The sequence below is a fragment of the Vicugna pacos genome, chromosome 2 (assembly GCF_048564905.1).
Source record: "Vicugna pacos chromosome 2, VicPac4, whole genome shotgun sequence".
NCBI classification, from domain to species: Eukaryota; Metazoa; Chordata; class Mammalia; order Artiodactyla; family Camelidae; genus Vicugna; species Vicugna pacos.
Window position 1 is genome coordinate 89,891,323 of NC_132988.1, and position 20,961 is coordinate 89,912,283.

At 37.0% G+C, this 20,961-nt stretch overlaps 1 protein-coding gene across 1 annotated transcript in view; it reads left to right on the forward strand.

The window, feature by feature from the left end:
* The window catches only part of KCTD8 (potassium channel tetramerization domain containing 8), a 231,320-nt gene extending 228,701 nt beyond the window's left edge, over positions 1-2,619 (forward strand). The window contains exon 2 of the mRNA XM_072973769.1: positions 1,942-2,619. Within this exon, the coding sequence (XP_072829870.1) occupies positions 1,942-2,402 (461 nt within the window). The 3' untranslated portion in view covers positions 2,403-2,619. The remainder of the gene's footprint in view (positions 1-1,941) is intronic.
* Positions 2,620-20,961: the final 18,342 nt, after the last annotated feature.

Consider the following 20,961-nt stretch of genomic DNA (forward strand, 5'->3'; position numbering starts at 1 on the left):
TCAGCCACTAAGGACAGTGGAGAGTACAGAGTGGGTATAGGTGAGTCAGCAAAGAGCATTAGGAAGTATGCCTTCTTCACCCTCATCCCTCAGATTCACCTGCTGTCTCTCTTACCATAAATGAAAATGGCAAGGGCTCAAAGGAAGCAACTGTTTGTTTCTGTTTTCTTTACCGCACGGTTGCAAATGCTTCTGAAATGTACTAGTGCACTTTCTTACTAAGCTTTCATTAGCACCTGCATTTGTTCTAGTTTTACTGTGTTGTAAGCATGAAATATTGGTTAAAACCTTCCCTCAAATAGGTGCATATTCTTTAAGGTTTCTTTGGGTTTTTTGTTTGTTTTCGATTAGGCTAATTCGGGTAGTTAATATACAGAAAAACTCACCCATTATAGCAATGCAATTTTGTCAGTTTTCAGAATGTATACAGTCCTGTATCTGACACTACAGTCAAGATATAGAATATTTTCATCATTCCAGCAGGTTCTAAAGCTTTTTAAAATCTTTAATCCCATTCAACTAAACGTCCGGTGTCAATGTTTTTTTCCTTTGATTCTAAATAGGAAAATTGGTGATGGCATCCAACAGTGAGTTGAACATGGGAGGTGCTCTTATGAAAAGTATTCTTGTTGGTTTGTTTCCCTGCCCTTCTCGTTCATATAAACTATTCCTCTCTGTTTTCAACTCAATTCATATATATTAGACTGAGGAAAGGCTCATAACCTTGACTGCATGTTGAAATCACCTAGATCTATTAAATGACCCAATGGCCAGGTGGCACCTCATTAAAGCAGGATTCTGGGGCTAAGACCAAGGCATCAATACTCTAAGCCTTTCAGGGAACTCCGTATGTGGCTGAGGTTGAAACCCCATGGATTAGACAAGTTGTCCTCAACTCTGGCTGCACAGTGGGCTCCCCTAGGCCAGTTGCTTAAAAATACGATGCCTTTCCCTCGAATTCTGATTTATAGCACTTGTTCATAAAAGTTGACTACAAGAAAAATAATCAGATTTGGGTAACTTATATATCTGAATGGTTGGGCTCCATTTAATCAAGGTTTTATTATCCTTCTGGGTTTGTGGTGATGTTCAATAAATGTTAGATGGAGGTCCTAATCCCACAGCAGAGTCAAGGCGCATAAAATATGCTCCCTCTTGGAAATAAACTGTTTGTGCATTTGAAATAATTATCTTGGCAAACTATCGCTTTCTGAAAATTGTCCTCCTAGGTAATTTACCTCAAATGGTAAGCCTTGTATTTTGAGAGAATACTATATTTCAACTATGTTTTTTTCAGCATAGCATTGGGCACATATATATCTTACAGCACTTTCATAATTCTCTCCAAGGAAATAGACAGGAAACAAGATTAAGAGACTGAGGATAAGATTTAAACCAGACTCCCACTAGGAAGTATAAATGATGTTATTGCATTTCTGGGCCTGGAGAATACTACTGCTTTGTAAAATAGAGCAATGATACTTCCTGCTTTATGACGGTAAAATAAATAGACACAGGGCACCTAATGCCATTAGCTAGAGCAGAAATGAACTTACTATCTAATGAAAGAGTTAGGGGACTAGTAGAATACTGATGTATGATATCTTTATTCAGATTTCAGGAACTAGTAACTAAAATAACAAAAAATTTCCTTTTTTTAAGCATAAAGTTAGTGATGATATAGTGTGGCAGAAATGCTCATCAGGCAAACCTCCCGAATTTCATTGCTATCAATAATTAATCAGCCCACTGCGTGTTTCAGTCTACATTAACAATACCAGGTGTGGTGTTTAATCTCTCAAATATAAGCCAGCACAACAAACAGCATTTTCCTTAAGATGATACATGTTCTTGGTTTAAATTTTAAAAAAATATAAAGCTTACTGAATTTGACCTTCCCACTTCTTACTCCATTTTTCCACTCTTTTTTTTCCATTTCAGGACCACCTCACAAAATAGTGTCACCTAAACAAGAGCATGAAGACAGGAAACATGACAAAGTCACAGATAAAGGAAGTGAAAGCGGGACTTCCTGTAATGAGCTGTCCACTTCCAGTTGTGACAGCCACTCAGAGGCGAGCACACCCCAGGAAAACCCCCCCAGCGCCCAGCAGGCAACAGCTCACCAACCTAACACCTTAACGTTGGATCGTCCTTCCAAAAAAGCACCTGTGCAGTGGATGCCCCCACCCGACAAACGCAGAAACAGCGAACTCTTTCAGACACTCATCAGCAAGTCCCGGGAAACAAATCTTTCCAAAAAGAAAGTCTGTGAGAAGCTGAGTGTGGAAGAAGAAATGAAAAAGTGTATTCAGGATTTTAAAAAAATCCACATTCCAGATTATTTTCCAGAGCGCAAACGCCAGTGGCAATCTGAACTGTTACAGAAGTATGGGTTATAGTAATTATCTCCTTCCTGCAGTATTTCAATGACATTCAATGTTTACTATGGTGTCACCACCTGACTGTGTACTAACAATGGTCAGTGTGATTCTTGCTGCTCTTCCTTTTTTGTGAACAGTGGATGTGGGACGGTATTTTCTTTCATTCTTTCTGTTGTTGTTTTTAGAAATATGGTTTTAAAAAACAGAAAACTAATAAATGTTGAATCAAGTGGTGTATCTGATTCAAACTATTTCACAAGAATGAAAGTAAAATGTGCATGACCAAGAAGCTTAGAATCTTGATTTTTGAATTGTGGTCAACTGGATATGTTTGTCATTTTGTAACTCACCAAAAACAAATCATCGTATCACTCCAAATAAAGTAACGATATGGATGAAGCAACATCAAGTAAAATGTTAGATGATGGTTTTGGGACCCAAACCCAAAACTGTTTAAATGTTAATGCAATAAAACAAGTACTATTTTTGCATGAGCACAAATGTTACAAATAAATCACAAGACTTAGGGAATATCTGTTTGTTGCTTGGAAAGAAAAAAAAAAATACCAAAAAAAAATTTTTTTTAAAAGGTTCAGGCAAAGCCTATAAATGTAAGTTGTCTAGGTTGAATTTTATTTGTTCCGGATCTGTGATTTCTTTGTGTATGTGTATGGTGTTCTGTATGTTAAGATGGTGTAAATATGCCTTATAATCTTGTGTTATGGCACTGACATTCATCTATTACTGCTAGTCATTATTATTTCTGTGAAATGAGTCCTTACATCAGGCTGTGAAAATTGGTATAATGATGCTCTGAAAGATCTTATTATCATGTTAAGCAAAATAATTGAGGGAAATGATAAAGAGCTTTATGTATTTATTTAAAAAAAAGGAAATATATTAGAATTCCTTGATCTCTACTGACTCTTCTTTTAAAATATTCAGTTGTTACATGATCTTCAATGTTCCTTTAAAATCCCAAACTGGAGAATGATCGGTTCAACCTTAATGTTGACAAGTTGGAGACTTAACATAATTCAAAATGGAGGCAGAGTCCGATCCAAACAGCCTTGGTATTGATTAATAAACTCTTAGCCCACAAGAGAAAACGATTTCATCTGAGGATGCACTAAAATCTTATTTTAGCTGACAACCAGATTGAAAGTCTCTCCCAATACAACTGGGAAGTTACCTCTTAACAAATTACGAGACAGAAATGTCAATAGCAAGCTAAAAGGTCGGCCTGAATGACAGGAGGTTTCTTCCTGGTTGCATATGTGGAAATAAGCTGTCTCATCATAAGCCAGCCAGTTTTTGCCTCACCGTCTCTGCAGAAAGAGATGCTTAATATCATGAAATTTCCCTAAAGAATGGGCGCTGAGAGGGAATAAATATCTTCAAGAATTACAGAGCTCAGCCTCCTCTGTGGTTGGCTGAAGAGAAGTTGAGCAGCATGTATCACATTGTTTCTTTCAGGATAATATAGGGAGAAAAACATTATTAACTCAGAATTTTAAATCTGTGTTCAATTTTGGATATATTTTTGATTTCTCGCTCTACTATTATATAAAGTACTGTCCACAGCGGACTGTTAAGCAAAACCCAGATATATGATTTGCCTTGAATAACCTACCAGGTTTTAGGGAAAGAGCTACTCTCAAATTCTGCATTTCATTTTGGGAAGAATGGCTTAGTCACCGCAACACGCTGGTTACATGGATAGAGGTTGGTGGCTAGGTTGTTACAGTTCAAATCCCATCTCTACCACTTGCCACTTGTGCAACACGGGATAACGGGGATAACACAGCATCACAGAGAAGATTTATATGAGATAACTGAGGTACAGCATTGCCAGCTCTCCTAGAGATGGAGGGAAAGGGGAAGTAGTGGTCTTACCAGAACCCAGGAGTCAGTACTGTTAGATAAAGAATTTGGAACAGAGAGGAGTAAAATGTCCACTAAGAACTGTGGCCTCTAATGAGTCACTTTTACTTCCAAAGATGCCTCCCAAAGCAAAGAGAGAAGGGGGAGAGTATCCTAGTTCCCCACATTCCAACTGCCCCCAACACTTTCCATTGTCACAAGATAAGGGGAAACCAGCTGGCAAAGGAGCCTAGGAAATTTAATTTAACAGAGGTGATCCGCCTATAATACAAAGCCCAGCAATGAAGGGCAGCGGGTAGATCTGAACTTCGCACCCTGCTCTATTTTTTCCCAACAGAAAACTTCAAATTGAGTCACAATGGCAAGAATTTGGTAAATGAGGACTATTTCAGAGCTTCATATGTCCACCACAAGAGAAGTGATGCTGGTGAGATTGTCTATCCTGACAGTCCTTCTTAGTAAATTATTTCAGTAATAGTCTATTGAATACTTAACCATACCTCAAGCATGTGGCTTAAAGTTAACAGCATTCAATAAATGCAAATTACTAGCGATGGCCTTTGGGAAGAAGCTTATGGTCTGATTCTCCTAAACCATTATGCTTTCACCAGAGGCTACATCCTGGTTGACTCCAACTGGGTTACAAGGGGATCAAGGCAGGAAGCTAGAATAAGGACTCTTCCCTGAAGAAAAAGAAACTCCAAATTTTAAAGATGACTTAGACTAATACTGCTCTATGAAACTCCTTTTCCAAAGAATCATGAGATAAAATCTGGAGGGTCACCAAAAGTCAACAGTGTTGGAAGCAGGCATTGAAGTTGAGTATTTTGGGAGAATAAATATATTTTGGAGCTCATATGGTATACCTTTTGTTTAATATATAATATTTATTTAACTTGTGATCTGATGTTTTAATGTTATCAGTTCAAGTGGGGCTATATTGAGTACTAAGTAAGATGGAAAAAGGAAATGAAAGTCAAATTGTGAGCTTTTCAATTTTGGAAAAATGGAATAGATATATGTTCCCCTATATCTCCCACTAATTATAACTAAACACCTTAGATATACATAAATCAGAGGCTCTTAAAGACTAATAGAAGAAGGAAGGCTGGTTAGAGACATTGAGACCCAAAGAACATGGGAATGGAATTTCCTAAGTTTTCTTTGTACCTCATGTATCGCTAAAGAAGCTGGTAACCCAGAAACACTTAACAGGTGCAGAGGAAACAAGCCCAAGCAAAATTCTTTACTCTCTTGCCAGAGGACCAGGAAAGGGGCAAACTAGCAAGACAGAGAACATTTAGAAAATAACTGATTTGCTGTGTCAGGTTGCAAGTAGGTGGACACAATTGTATTACAGAGTCATTTTAAAGCTCCCCACTTTTTAAAAAGAACTTTTTAAAGAGCAATTTTAGGTTACAACAAAATTGAGGGGAAGGTACTGAGATTTCCCATGTACATCCTGGCCCCAATATCCTCCTCCACTATCAACATCCCCACCAGAATGGTACATTATTACAACTGGTGAACCTGCATTGATGCATCGTTATCACCCGAAGTCCATAGTTGACATGATTGTTCACTCTTGGACTCGCACATTCTGTGGGTTTGGATAAATGCATACTGATGGATATCCATCATTATAGTATCACACAGAGTATTTTTCACTGCCACCAACATTGCCCATGTTCTGCTTAATCATTCCCTCCTTCCTCCCCAAACCACTGGTAACCACTTTTTTTTTTTTTTGCTGTCTCCATAGTGTTGCCTTTTTCAGAATGTTATGTGGTTGGAATCATACAGTGCATAGCCTTTTCACATTGTCTTCTCTCACTTAGTAGTATGCATTGAAGTTTCCTCCAATGTCTTGTCATGGCTTAACCCCTTTATTTTTCAGCACTGAATAATATTTCATTGTCTGGATTTACCACAGTTTGTTTATCTATTCACCTACTAAAGGACACCTTAGTTGCTTCCAAATTATGGCAACGTTGTATACTAGTGTTTTTTAGTATAGGTTAGTTAAGCAAACATTACCAAAGCATAATTTTGTTCATTAAAAAGGGATGCAATTTGAAAGAGTTTCTTATAAAACTCTTAAACATAAATCTATTTTCTTTCAAATTTTTTCTTCCTCTCTATATTCTCAAAAGCATTCATTTTGAAGCATGACATCCAGAGGTTAAAAGATTCACACAACTGCAGGATTGGAAAGCATCTTAAAAGTCATATAAATTCTCTGTATACATGAACTCAAAGTAATCTATGACTATTTCTAGAGTGCCTACTATGGACAAAGTATTTTACCAAATGTGTTAAAGATACAGCAATGAATAAGCAATAATAAAAATGGATTTAATTTTAATAGGATGATGTGTACACAATGACTGACAGAGTATAAGCAGTGGAGTCAGCTATAATAAAGGAACTGCTACATAAGTTTAGAGAGAAGAGACAGCTTTGTGGTAGCAATGGAATTTGAGCTGGGGCTTGAAAGAAGGGAATTTGAATTTGTACATATAAGGATGTTGAAAAGGGGACACTATAAGAGAAAACTCTGTAAGTTTAAATATGTAAGAATACTATGTTACAGAAAAGTGTGTTACAGCTCAGTATTACAGCTCAGTGTTACAGCTCAGCTGTGACAGCAACCTGGATCCGGGCGAGAGACCAAGCAGCACTCAGAGAGTTCGAGAACTCAGTTTTATTATGCCAGCGGGCCCAGAGGAGTAAACATTCCAAGCTCTGGACCCCATCTATAGGTTTACACAGGCTTTTATAGGCTCCAGTCTAGACTTTGTAACATTTTGTAACATCATATGCAAATAAGCTGTAACAAAGATGACTAATTAGGAACAAGCTTTGTAGAAATAGACCGATCAGGAGTGAAAGAAATGGACCAATGAGGAGTGAGAGAAATAACCAATCAGGAGTGAGCTCCATGCAAATGAAGCACTACAAATGGACCAATCAGGAGTTAGCTCAGGGAACCAATAGAATTTTAGGGCTAAGTTCCACTTTCCTAGAAGTAAGCCATTTCAGAGGCAAAAAGTGAGATAAAGCCACTGGGCCAGGGAACTGGATGGTGCTTGCAGGAGAGTAGTGGCCCTGACTGGGGGTCCTGCCAGTCTATTTTTATGGGGCTTCCCACCTCAACTATAGCAGATGACATTCTGAAAAAATGTTTATAAAAATATTATTATAGCTACTTTTGAATATAACTGAATATAGCATTCTTATGTGCAAGAATACATTAATGAAGAAACTTTTTATTATAATCTTCAGGATTATATTCTCATGAGTAAATTTTTCTGTCCATCTAGTCTCTTTTTCCCTCTGACCCTCACTCTCCAATCGCAGCAGCAGGAGCTAAAGAAGCAGCAAATTAGGTTTTCTTTAAAATGCTGTTAAGAGACCCATTGGAAACTGATTCGTTAAAACTAATGAAAAGAAACAATGAATGAGAACTTAGACCAACAAAATATGTTTTTGTCAGGGAGAAGTGTTTTAATAGGAACAAAGTTTAGGGTTGCCGGTGCATGGTGATAATAAAAAGCAGATTAATTGATAGTTGGTTTTACTGGCATTTTAAAATGATCCACTTTTATGGCCTGCACCTGGGGCAAATTGCTCCCGTCACCTTGGTTTGATATTCACTGGTTCAATGCAGAAGGCAGACTAGAAATTTCAGTCTAATTTAACAAGTGCTAAGCTCGGGGTACAAAGAAAGACTGATTCTACTGTAGCTACAGGGTCACACCTTCATCTTCCTCCACTTCAGCTGCAGGAATCCAAGTACTGCACTGGTCTGCCTTCAGTCTTTTTCCTTTCAGTCCATCCTTCTTGCAGCTAGAAATGTGATCTTCCTACAACACAAATTTTTCATATTCTTTTGCTTAAAATTTTTCATCTCACTGCCTATTAAGAAAAACTTACAACGTGCTTTATACAATTAATAAAGTCCTCCATTTTCTGCCACCTCTTTCTCATTTTATCAACATGTACCCATGTGTACAAAGGCGCACACACACACACACACATTCTATTACTTTTTCCAGCTGTTTCTAACTGCTTCTAACTCCCAAGAATTATTTGTCACTTCTTTCTTTGTGCCCCCCAATATAATATTTATTATGACAGGGACAAAATTCATTTACGTGTATGACTGTTTCTCCCTCTGCCTCTCCCAAACTAGAGATGTAGTTTTGCCAGCTCAGTCCTCACCTATCTGATGATATAGAATAAAAAGAGTTTGAAAGGAAACACAGCACACACTCCCTTCCTACCACATTTTTCTCTTTCCCTGTAGGTTTTTTTTATGGCAGAATAAGCAATAAAAATAAAATACCACCATTTGGCAAACCATAGTGAAATAATTGATCTAAATAATTGTCATCCACAGATGCTAAAGTTATGACATGAAAGGGTAATGGGAAACTTTATAATATCTGATCTCACTGCCAAATCTTAACATTCTACATAGAGAGACATCAGACATTAGTGCCTCTTGATGTGAACAGGAAGCTCCCAAAACGAGCTATGCTGTATTCTTACCAAAAACGTGAGAGCTGAATCTGATAGGTGTCTGGATCTAACTGCCATTTTGCTGGAAAAACAGGGATAAAGAAACGTCTTGAAAAGATTTCTTTAATCAAAAGACAGACTTTACGTGCCATGTGGGAATATTGATTTTATCCTGATTCCAGTCAAGCCCACTGTAAAAATCATCATCATCATCAAAGAGTTTTAAGACAGATAGATGTTTAATGGTAAGAAATTATTATTTTTTAACAGTGATATTGCGGATATCTTGAAAAAATGTTCAGCTCTTTCAGAGATACTCTCTGAATTATGATGGCTAAAACAATAAGATGTCCAAGTTTATCTTTAAAATAGCACACGGGAAGGAGCAGTGTGCTGAACTTGATGAACCATCATGTCTCCACCACATAGTTGCCTTCTATAACATGGTGATACTAGTAGTGCCTATTTTAAGGGTTGCTGTGCGAACTTAACATATGAAAGGCACTTTAAACAATTTTTAGAATCGCTCAAGAACATTTCAACTGCTTATAAAAAGACCTTCTTGCCATGATGATATTTCTGTATTTGAATTCCTTTAGTAGAGATATGTAATTGCTACACCTCAAAAGATTTCCACGCATGGCCTTAAGTCCATTCTGTAATTACATGAAAGAAGAGTTATAATCGCTACCAGTCTTGTATTCATTACATTTAAACAATATTTTGCACCATTAGCTACTTAATAAATGCTTAAGATTAACTGAACATCAAATATCTAAATTAAATTAAATATTGAATAAATATATTAATGACTCGGCTAATGAATGAAAGGGAGATTAAACAAAGTAGCATGAATTTGTAAAGTGAAGCTTGTGGAGAAATGAATGCTCTCAAATCCCCAGCCTGTTCTATAGGATACTAATTTTTCACTCAGGCTTTAGCCTTAAGACTCAGGAATTATGCCCCACTATTAATTTTTCATCACCTTTCTGATTCAGAAAACCAAAGCATATCTATTTTTCATCATTATGCATCATTTACAGCTGCCCCCTGTTTGTTAGTAAAATTTATTTGCTGTACAAAATTTCAAGGAAATGGGCTGTTTTACGGAAGTTTCGTAAACATAGTTAAACTTCATAGATCCCTTCTATATCCCAAGGAAATTTTTTAAAGTAAACTCAGACACAAATCAGTGTTGATATTTTCCATGCTTATCCATGCAAATATTTGCTTTAATTCCCTAAAATTCAAAGTCATCTATATCAATGTAGTAAAACTGAATTATCTGAATGCAAAAATAATTTGAGATTTTGCTATAGAGTTTTTGGAGGGTTGCTACTGTTCCAAAGGTAATATTTCCCCTAAACTTTTATTTAATATTGTAATATCTCATTATCTGATTATTTTGAATGTATATAAATATTGACACCAAGGTGAATTTCTTCCCCCTTTTTTCTTTAGTGAACAAATGTTACCAGTTTTTTTTATTAAGATATAATTCAATACCATAAAATTCAGCCTTTTACAGTACACAATTCAGTGACAACAGTACATTGACTTTTCTTATTGAGATTCTGTAAAATTGTGAATAAAACTATGCAAATTTTTGCAATTCTATGGTTAATTTCCTGAGTGTTTGAAAAGTTGATTTTGACCACTGTTGCCAGTTTCACTGCTTCTATGGAAGACAGAATTTTTGGAGAGTATTTTTTTTTTAATCCATTTCTGCCCTATCAGTGTTTTGAAATTTTAATATAATTTTAATATTTGTCCTTTTCTGGGAAATTTTTTTCACAAATAGGAAATCAAATATTTCCTATGCACAGAAATTCTGTGCTCATCCAGTAGTATTATATAGAACCATACAGGGTCAAGCCATACCACAGGAATGACCATTTTCCTCTTTAGTTACATTCTTGCTTCTTGATTTTATCGCTCTGAGATTATATTATAATTCTATGATGAATTATGCACTATGAAAAATAAGACTGTAGTAGAAAAACATAAATCAAAGAAAATGTGAAATGTTAAAAGGTATATTTCTCACAGCTAAAAATATAGGCAGTTCTGATCTAATGATAATAAAAACACTGATCACTGTGTCTAAATTTCCTTCCCCGAACTAGAAATATCAATTTTTCATAACTGCCTCCATTGTTCTAGAGTTCCCTGCATTCTACACAGCATGATAACCACTTCCCTCAGCACCTAGAAATCTTGTGCAGCATGATAGAGGCCAAGCCAGAAGCTGCTCCTTAGTACTGAATCCAGTCACTTCAAAAGAGCTCACATCTTCGTCTTGGTTAGATCGGGCTATGACAAAAAGTTTGCTGTTTAGAATAGACGCCTTTCTCAAAACACTTGTCAGTGGAGGAATGATACAGCTTGGAAAGTTCTATTAAGGAAACAAAGTCACCAGTAGCCTGTGGAGGTACAGGTTCAAAGCGTTGGTTTATGGGTGTGGTCCTGATGCACCCTGAACAGTGAGTGGATGACTGTGCATGGACCGGCTTGTTAACAAGGCAGTATAATGTCCTTTTAGAACCTGTTTATTTCTAAATAGTGCATTTCAATTTGAAGCCCAAACAAAATGCTTTTGATATCACAGTATAATAAACCCTCAATCCAGTTAACTCATTAGCATATTTGATAGCCTGCCTTCTCCCGTCCCCCTCATTATTCAACGACCTCAGGCTCTTTCTTGTTTGAAATGGAGACAGTACAAATGCAGGGATAAAGCAGCCATTTCATAAGCACAGTCACCTCAGCAGAAACTGGTAGCAATATTTCAGTATAAAATTCCAAATCTACCTACACACAAAACACACTAATTAAATCAATCCAACCTCAAACTAGAATCTTCCTAATAACAAATAAATTGTCACTGAAAATGCTATCTCTTGTCACCTGGGGACATGAAGAAAATGAAGTGTGCCCTAAATTTATTATTTTATATCCAGCAATCTTGCTTTTAACAATCATCACAGTAGTCCTATATAAAGAATACTTACTATCCCAAGGAAATTTGCAGGTCATTGTTCCTAGAATTGAAAAGAACAATAGAAAGTATTGTTAAATCATTTAATGCTCTAAATGTTTAACTGGAAAGCCTTAAATTTTTTTTTTAATTTTTAAATATTTTTATTTTTTTATGAAAGTATAGTCAGTTTGCAATGTGTTAATTTCTGGTGTAGAGCATAATGTTTCAGTTATGCATATACATACATATATTCATTTTTATATTATTTTTCACTATAGTTTGCTATAAGATATTGAATATAGCTCCTTGTGCTACACAGTAGAAACTTATTGTTTATCTATTTTATATATAGTAGTTAGTATGGTTTTTTATTTTTTTATTTTTTTGCCTAGATTCTGCCAGTTGGTAGCGGAAATCACCTACAGATGGAGAGCAGACAGGATCTGTCTTCAAATTAGGGTGAAATTTCCATTTCACTTGTACTGTTGTCAGCATGTAGAAACTGAAACAGATGCATTTATAGCATAGTTAGGGTTGTCATTGAAATTTTGATTCCAAATAGTCAAAGTTTCCTATACTGTTACTGTGTGCCTTTTTGCAACATCCATCACTACGGCTGTTCTCCATCTGCAAAATGTCATACCTCGTATGTTAGTCATTCCATTAACCACTGTTAGTGTAAAAATACCCCATAGGTTGGCGTTATGCACTTGTCATACGGGTTTTTGAAGTTTCGGTGGGGGTTTAATTGGGCAATTTTTTAAAAAGCTAAATGGAAGCCTGACTAGAGAGCCATTAATTTCTCATTCATATCAGTACTCACCATTTTACTTCTACATCCACTTGTTCATTCATTTGTTGTTGATTTTTTGTTTAATTTTTCTTTTGGTTATTTTTTTAATTTGACAACCAAATTAAATGTTGATGCTACAGTTACGAATAAGAAACACACGGTGGACTTACAGAGTTTTTCATCAGTAAATAATTCTGGGTGTAACGAAAGCTAACAAAATAAAAGCACAGATGCCAAAGGCGCACATGTGGATCTCCAGTGATCCGGGAGAAAGAGGGAGCTCTACCAGAAGACATTTGACCTACACCTGAAAACTAAGATGGAATTTTCTAGGCAAGAAGTAAAGGGGATGACACAAGGCTTGCAAGATAGAGAAAAGAAAAGAAATCCAGAAGGCAGAATGTAGAAAGAGAAAGCTGCAGAAATCAGTGGAGAACTGAGCCTTTAAGCCACGTCAAAGGCTATGGATTTTTCCTGGTGACGATGAGAAGCCGATGAATGTTAAGAAACTTGACAGTACATGACCAGAAAGCTTTTAGACTCTCACTGTGGTTGCAGAGGAAAGAAGGTACGAGTTTATGTATGACCAGTTGGAATCCCATCATAATAACCCAGGGGAGAGATTATCTATTTAAACAGGGTGGTAAACACTGGGAGTGGAGAGGACCGGAAAGACCCAGGGCTGTTAGAAATACATTCGTTTCTTAGAATATATCTATTCTTTTCCTGGCACACCTGATACAAATGCGTCTGGTGAGGTTAACCCTTTTATAAGACTTTTATAACCATTATAACAACTTTTGTTGGTAATTAAAATTGTAAGTTGGAAGAGCAGCAGATGCAAATGGAAATCCACCTCAATTGTTCACTGTGGACTGGCAAGCCCCACTTAACCTTCAGGGATTCGCTCTTCTTGGTTATATGGTAGAAAACCCACAATATTTAGCAGATAATACATACATAAAGTACTTTATAAGCTACAAATAGAAACATTGCTATTAGTAGCAGAAAGTAAATTCAGATAGATTAGTAGCAATACTTATGCACCTGGAGCAAGAATAAACTATCCTTAAAGAGACATTTGGGAAGGAGAAGTTTTATAGTCTATAACACATTCTAAGTCACAGCCTGTTGACTGTTTCATCTATTTGTCACATCAAACATCTGCAGGAATCCCATTAGCCTGCATAAAACAGTTTAGAGGCGAGCTTTGCAACGATAATGTCAGTATCTTTTTCTACTGCATGATATGTGAACATTATCAGCATGTCTTCCCCTTCCTGTGAAGACCACCAGAAGGCTGACCCAGCACTGTCCATATACGGTATCTATAACATATTTGTCATTTATATCATATGTCCCCAGAACCACAAAAAATGCATGTTAAGTGCTTCAAGTGTTCCTAGGTTAGTGAGCATATTTCTCATTTTTCTTTACTGGTAACTTTCATATCTCTTTGATAATGGCAAAAAATTACAATAACCTCTAAATTAAATGCCTCTCTAATTTCCTGGCATGAATCTATGTTTTCTGAGTTCCTAGTTAGGAAACAGTCTACATAATTATGGATTGGCTTTGAATTTTCTCATTTAAATTGCTCTTTGCTGCAAGAGTAGTTCTAAATGGCCACATACAAATAACTTCAGATTATTTGGAAAGATGATACCATTGGAGTTAGTCTCTGGATTTAGATAAATTAAATCTATCCATTGGATAGAGTTTTAAAGTAGCAGTGTTTAGATGTAGATGTGAGGTGAGGCATTGAAACTACTCTTTAATTTATTGCCAAAAACTTTAGATCTTTCTTCATGGAGGCTTGAGCATCTACTTTAGCCAGCAATTCTTTAAGTCACAGGCTAAAGGCAGACATGACTTTGATCCTAAAAATGTGTCAGTTAATGTCACTGGAGGTAGTTGTAAAGGAGTTTCCCCCTGTGTTAGCTTTTCCTTCCCTGCTTGACTTTGCTACATTATTCATGGTCCCCTTTAGTCCATCTGGTGACACGTTTCTCTTTATTCCTAGCTCTATGTCCATGAGATATCATTGCCAAGCCGGATGCTGTTTGACTAACATTCTCTCGTGCAAAAAGCAACTAATGAAAGCTGTTTGGTCGAATCTTACTCCCTTGCCTCCTAGCCACCCTGACGTCAGTGACACGTTGCTTGAACAAGAGTCCCATTTAATTTGCTCTCCTTTGTGCTGATCTGACTTGCCCTTAAATGTGATTTCTGGCAACCACAAGCTATTTAATTTCCATAGGCTATTTTGCTTCAGACTATCAGAACTGAAGAAAGCTGAATGTTGCTATGTAAGCGATAACATGTAGATAAATAAGCATTCTGGGACACGTGTTATGGTAATGTTTCATTATCTTACATCCTTCATGAATTTGAGGTATTGATTAGCTGAGCTAATTTAACTACATATTTCATTTTAAACTTTATTTGTTTAAGCTGTATAATTTTCTTTTTCTGTTTTGGGTTTTTTATTTTGTTTTGTTTTGTTTGTTTGTTTGTTTATTTAGGAGGGGTAATTAGGTTTACTTGTTTATTTATTTTTAATGGCGGTACCGGGGATTGAACCCAGGACCTTGGGCATGCTAAGCATGTGCTCTACCATTCAGCTATATCCTCCCCACTGTTTTGTTTTTTAAAGAGGTTGTAAGAATTTACTTGTATGACTTAGCAAGTATGTTAGAATATGAGTGACACACTTCCTCATGAGTGAGGATCTGCTTCAGCTTTCACACTCTTACAGTCCTGGCTACTTATGCAGATCTTTGTACACAGGGTAGGGCAGGCAGTCGAACAATTATGGGTCTCTCGACATGTACCAAAAGGTATGATTAGTTTACTACACTCTTCCTTTTTTGTTAGTCAAATAGGTTACGATAAAAAGTCTTTACATAGTTACTACTTTGTCCTCTTTGCCATAAGCACGCCATGAAACTTGAGTCCTTCCACTGTGAAGAACAAACACACTTTGTTTTTTGTGTGGCATGATTTGGGGACTACACTGCTGCAGTGTGTCAATAACCGCCTCTTCTCTTACCAGTGTCTGGAATTTTTCTATTAGGAATTCATTCTCATGTCTTTTAACTTTATTAGTTCTTTTCTCTTTAAATGTGTACATAATTCTAGAGTAGATAAAGGAAATTAAACTGCTTTACAATAGAGTCTGAGTGACCTGGTTCAATGTTACTTTTAAAGCAAGAAAGCAGTTAGAATATTGGACATGTGTTGAGGGCTGAGATGGAGAAATGGGAGTTGAAGCGCCCCTGAAGGACACTTGATCTATTCTACAGTGTTCCCTGGTACCCAACACCTTCCTGTAAAATGATTGCCTAACACTTGGACCAATGATAGCAGTCTAGGTCTGGACTCAAGTCAAAAAAATCCCCAGAAATCCCAGTGAGAGAGCCACAGACATTTCAGTCTTCCCCGTATAATCGTCAGTCCACCCAGTGAAGATGTAATAGTTTCTTCGGTTAACCTGTCATCTTAAAGTCGAGTAAAATCGTGTTCTACATTATTACTCCCTTGTTTCATTTCAGATTATATTTATAGCTTGGATCATTGTGCCAAAGGATCCTCAATCCATCCTAGGCACACTGAGAGAGCTTCTTGGACATTTGCCACAGGACGATGTTCCCTTCAACTATGAGCACATGGACACGGCACACTGTTCCTATGAGCCCAAGGAGCCCAAGCCATTCCATTTCCAGTAAATAATTTATATAATTTATAATGAGGGGAAAAGAACAAAAGAGAGTATAATATTTCTTCCAGTGTTCCCATCTTTCACTGTCAAAAGAAAAAATTTTTTCCTTGTAATTCTATAGTATTTCTTTTAGCAAACAGAAGAATCCCACTTCATACACCCAATGATAAAGGGGAAAAAATGTAACCAGACATTATTAATGTTATTCTGGAAATAAAAGAAGGAAGTAAGTCACTGAAAGGGAAAGGACAGTGACTAGGGCGTGTCCTTTGATCGTGTATGGGGATGGCTGGCTTGGGCCTTTGTAATTGTTTAAAAGAGAACTCTCTGGCAGAGTTTTGAAAAAGCAGTAGGTGATACTTGATTATTAACATTATCACGAATAGATAATAAAGGGACTTTGCTGAAAAGTTTCCTAAACTGATGTCTGTTGCTTGGATAAGTGAACTTTCCATTCAGTGCCTCATTAAAAACTAGTCAATTTGAGGCCTCATCAGAACAAAAAAGTCTTCCCTGATCTTGGGGAAAAAGTCCTGAAAGAATTACTATGTACTAAGTAGATGTATTTATTGCGTATTTCTTTCAACACTTTTATTTTCTATCAGTATTTTTACCCAAAGAGATTTCCGTTTCATAAATTTACATGCTTTCCTTATATCCCCACAGCATGATTAGTTTCATCTCCAAAGAGTTAATCAGTAGTAATTTTGCTGCAGAGTATTTCTGAAGACATTCTTTACCACGCATAAGGTAAAGCCACTCGCTCTTTACTCAGGAAATGTGCTTCTTCCAGTTTTGCATGATTTGGAGGTATTAAAGTCCAAATAGCCACAGACATAATATTAATCTCTACATTATTGGTTTTATATGTTAATTTTTCTCTACATGCATATCGTATTGCCGTTTGTCTAAGAGAACCATAGACCTGACATTTTAGTGGTTCTGAGACTGACTGTGGATCCATATAGAATGATCACTTTGGTTGGCCTCAGCATACAGACAACATAGATACTTCTCCTAATATAAGACCTTTAGAGAATTCCTGATTGAAGTTATCTGCTGACAAGACACAGCAGCTTTAGATCCCAATATGACCCCTTGTCCTTTTTCAGCTGCCATACTTATTTTTAGATGCCTCACACTGTTGCCAAACAGGATTGATGATCATTTCACAAATAACCCCAGATTTTCTAATTGAGTCATTGCTTGCACTATTTTACTACCTGGAATTTCCTTCTGCACTCATAAAGAGTTAATTGATCTTCCAAAATTGTCTCAAATTCTACCTCCTTATTGACAAAGCAAGACCAGATCTGTCTCTAATGCAAATACCCACGGAACTTGGTTTGTAACTCTATAATTACAGATACATAATGCTTTATATTAATAGTCATTTATGTACTTATTCCTTTCCTGCTTTGTAATGTTTCTGAAAGCCCAGTAATGTGCTTCTTTATCAACTCTGTGTCCATGTAGCACCTGCCGTGTGTGTGTATACATATGTATATATATGTATATTTTATATAATAAAACAGTGGATAATTAGTAAATTGATGTGAAGGATGAACAAGGAAGAACTCAGAAAATGAATATCTTTAAGAGGAAATGAAAAATAAAAGCAAAAGCAGCACTTTCCTTCACAAAACTGGTATCCTTGTGTGCAGAAAATCTAGCGCCTGAGTTGTAAGAAGCTCCTCTTTTCATTTTGTTGTTACATAGTTCATGAAGCAAAGTCTGAAAATACAAGAGCTTTAGAAGACCCTGCCCCAAGGAGCAGTTCAATTCAGTTCAATTCAATTAATACTCAATTCAATAAATTGAACATAGATTTTAAAATGAAGCCCAGAAAAATATTTTTGATCAATTCATCTTTTGCTCGTGACGCAGGAAAAATGGATGTGGGGGCATCAGGAGGGCCCGTGTCCCAGGCTTCGGTTGAGCCCCTGGGACGTGCCCTGCCAAGCGTGAGTCCTTGGCTTTGCACAGGAAAGAATTCAGGAGCGAGCCATAGTTGAGTAAAGGTAGATTTACTTAGAGAGATACATTGAAAGTCAAGAGAAAGACCATGAGGTGTGGGGGTTGAGTGCTCAGATTAGAGTAAAAGTAGACAGAGTGTGGGAGAGAGAGAGAGGCCGTGAGAGGCAATTATGCTATTTTTATGGGCTTTGGTGGCTTCATATGCAAATAAGTGGAAGGACCAGTCTAACTAGCCTGGGGAAGGGGCTGAGGTTCCCAGGAAGTTGGCCATTTCCCACTCTTTGACCTTTTGTGGCTAGCCTTGGGCCTGCCACAGCACCTGTGGGCATGTTATTCACCATGCTAATATTATAATAGGCATATAATGAAGCTCAAGGTCTACTAGAAGTTAAATCTCCCATCATCTTGAGCCTCAAGGCCTACTGGGGGTTAAATCTTTCACCATTTTGATGTTAATTGCTGTAGCATTCCTTGAATGGCTGTGCCCTGCCCTTTTCCTGTCTCACTCTGATTGTCAGTGGTGGTGGCCAGGAGATCCCTTGCTAAGCTGTTCACAATTTATTCTCCACTCAATGACATTTTAAACATTACACAGACTTTACCAACGTTATTAGCCCTACCTATTAGAATTTTATATTCCTAGGCAGCAGATTGCAAAATCCTGTACAAAAATAATTATTTAAGGGCCCAGAGGGAGGGAGAGAAGGAGCAATAATAAAACATGACGATGAGGCTAGAGCAAAGGCAACCATGGTGTTATTTTATGTTACAGGACAAGAAACAGAAGCAGAAGAGTGAGGGGAGAAGTCAGCAAAATGCAGAAAGCACTAGAGAAAAAAAGGAAATTATTGAGAAACAACAGTACAATGAAGGAAATGCAAAAAGGAAAATAAAAAAGGTAAATGCAAGTGCGGATAGTTTAAGAAGGAGAAAGAAAAAAACAGGGGTCAAAAAGTGAAAAAAATAAACAGAAAAAAGAATGGTGGAAAAAGTATGGAGGGAAAATAGAAAGGAGAAAAGAAGGAGCAGATGAAATACTGAATTTATCAAATCAAATGTGTTTTAACTGGTACAAATGGAAAGAATTATATAATATCTAATTCTATTTTATTTGAATTTATATAAAAACTGAAGGATTCAGTTTACTTGAAGTCATTTCCCATGGGACAAATAAACAAAGTCCAAACTATTCGAATTAAGCTTTTCATGAAGAAAAACACAATTGTTTTCATCTTTCCTGATTCTCCCAGTATTTCATTTGTGTATATGTATAGTGCGTGTATGTGTCTGCAGATTTGTAGATTCAAGGCTGATTCCACTAGTGAGGTTCAATTATATCTTTGCATTTGACAAAGTGATTACTTAATTGGAGTTTTCTCAGGGAGTTAACAGAGAAGAAGACAGAGATTAATATTCATTTCAATTCCACAATTTGAGGTTTTGAAAAGAGAGACCCGCCTGATTTGAAACAATTAAATGATTAATTAATTTTTCCCAATAGAGTGAAACCTCTATTATTAAAATTAAAATTTGTTTTATCAGGGTATAGCTGTCTGTGAGCTCTACACTAATAGCCAAATGCAAAAAGAAATCCTGAAAGAACACAACCCACAGGAGAAACAGAAACCATTTATTTCAATGGATATTTCACGAATGCAGTAGAAGACATCTTTATAATGACAGAAACAAAGCAAGTTTCAAGTGGCCAGAGAAAGTGTTGCAGAGGTTTTATGATTAGTTATAGGATGTGTTTAAGGATTTTTGTTGGGATGTAATTAACACTTGCTAATGACTTACGATCAATGTGATTAATGGGCCATTCTCTCTGCAAATTTGTTTTTTGTGCTGCAAGAAGAAATACTAAGCCTCCATGGTGAAAAAATTAATTAAGGCATAAACAATGACTGTACAAAGGATAAAAGCAAAAAAAATCTGTCAAAATAGCTCTAGAGCAAGTCCAGAAGGAGCCCAGCTCTCTTCCTGGATGTTGCCTCTGACAAGCAACAAGGCAGAAAAGCTTTGCTGACACTCACCGGAGATTTTAATTTATTTCAACAGAAGCACTTCCAAGATCACTGATTTGTAAAATGTGCCCATAGCTGAGCCCTGAGGAGCACTTCCAAAGAACAACGTATCATTTTCCTCTTTGCCAAATCTATTTATTTATTATTGCATTCACACAACGCACTTATTCCCCTGGCCTCAGGACAGATTATTTTTTTAAAGCCATTAAAAGAATCCCAGCTATTCTGTCTTAGCACTGGAAATTGTAAGGAAGGTAAACACATAGGCACACAAACACAAAAGCCTATACTCTCCAGGAAAAAGTACTTGTAAAACCAGATGGACGCCTCCTGGTGCTGATGCAGGAGGCGATGCGTGCGGAATGGCACTGCGCCTGCCGTCAGGACTGGGGAACAAAGGGATGTAGATTTGCATTCTGCCTCTCAGACACCTGGGTTCTCTATGGATGATGGAGTGTGGGTTGAGATGAGATGAGATGAGGTGATTGCCCAAATCCTTTGCCTCTGCCTGCCCCCAGAACCAGCTGCCGCAGCCACACCACAGAGCTGCCTGTTCCCATTGGGCCAGAGAGAGTGGATGTGGGGCACGTGAAAATGGGCATAAGTTTCTATCTTAGTCCTTCAGATATTTGCAGGGAGTGAGTTTATGCCTGTTGTTCAGCACAGATCACTTC